At 27.1% G+C, this 1,463-nt stretch overlaps 1 protein-coding gene across 1 annotated transcript; it reads right to left on the bottom strand.

Annotated features, from left to right (window-relative positions):
• Window positions 1-47: 47 nt before the first annotated feature.
• Window positions 48-1,369, bottom strand: LOC105462044 (odorant receptor 22c-like). Its single transcript, XM_011708568.1, has 3 exons — window positions 1,322-1,369; window positions 526-681; window positions 48-101 (listed from the first exon to the last, which is right to left on the bottom strand). Exons 1-3 carry the CDS (start codon window positions 1,367-1,369, stop codon window positions 48-50), a joined length of 258 nt encoding a protein of 85 aa, XP_011706870.1.
• Window positions 1,370-1,463: the final 94 nt, after the last annotated feature.

Raw genomic sequence — 1,463 nt, 5'->3', positions numbered from 1 at the left:
ATATATATATATATATATATATATATAAATAGATATACTATCGATCTTCAGCCATGTTTCGTCACTAAAAACGATATATAGCCAGACGATGTCTTTAATACCTAAAAATAATTATATTTTTATTTAGCACTACAGTCCACTTAACTATACAAATGCTTCAAAACATTTTTTGATTGATCAATTTATAATATTCTTTGTAAAACTTCGATTGGTCAATCAAACTTTTTAAGCATTTGTAGGGTCAAGTAGACCGCAACCTATAATTTTACCCTGCGTTCGCTTTGACGCTTACAGCGCTTTTGGAATCATTTCATTCTTGTTGTTTATCAAATGTCAAACAAGGATAAACGATGCTTACGAGCGCTATGAGCGTCAAACCGCAGGGTTCGAGACACTGCAAAAAAATATAAGAAAATTTTAGAATGATGTTGCTTAAAATGCCCTAAATAAGTTGCATATAGAAGTATAATAGATTCTATATTATTTACAAAGAAATTGAAACATGAAGATATTAAATAATCTTACGCTGCAAAAAGTAGCCATTGTTAATGGAATAATATTTCCTGCAGTGATGCGAAAAGATTGATGGGCTCGTATCATTAACATAATAAGATTTCTCGCTTCTTTTGATTTCAGTTTATACCATTTAAGATCGCACAGAGCACGATGCACTGCATTACACTTAACAAATACATATATAAAAACATATTAATGCCAATGTCAGTTGAGCAAAGATTATTTCCAAAATTATTAACAAAAATTAATTAAGATTTAATTTTAATTTTTATGTTTGATCAGAAAAAAAATAGAAAGCTTATTTAACTTAATTAAATTTGCATCTTGATTCAATATTTAAAGAAAAACAATATTTTGTATCACAGTTAAAAATAATACTACTGTATGAGTATTGTACAGCTATAAGGTATACAATATACTAATTATATATTACATTTGTATGCACTTGCCTAAAAAAAAAATGTACAAGGCATCTAATAATAATCGTAACATCCTTAATTATATCTGATAATAGTCATAATTATCCTTTATAGGCAGGCAGATACAAATGTAGTACATAATTATGTTGTATATCCTTTGTAGGCAAGTAAAGCAAATTAAACTAACAATGAATAGAAAAATATTATACCATTTTGTAAATTTTCCAATAATTAATGAGAATTTATAAAGATCTGCGAATGCATTTTGCGCGATTCAGCGATAAAAAGTAGTACTACATCGTTTGTGGTTGCTATATCTACATATATATATATGTATATATATATATATATATATATATATATATACACATTGTATAATAACTTACTTGCTCCATTACAAGCTCTCCTGCACCACAATAAAGAAAAGTATTCATCAGTAAAGCAAGAAGAAGAACTGTCGAATAATAAACTTTTGTAATAACAAGATCATCCATTTTTGTATTAGTAAGAAACTGAAATGCATATCTT

The sequence above is a fragment of the Wasmannia auropunctata genome, unplaced genomic scaffold (genome assembly GCF_000956235.1).
Source record: "Wasmannia auropunctata unplaced genomic scaffold, wasmannia.A_1.0 LD272190.1, whole genome shotgun sequence".
In the NCBI taxonomy this organism is placed as follows: Eukaryota; Metazoa; Arthropoda; class Insecta; order Hymenoptera; family Formicidae; genus Wasmannia; species Wasmannia auropunctata.
This window is presented reverse-complemented; position numbering and strand designations above follow the sequence as displayed.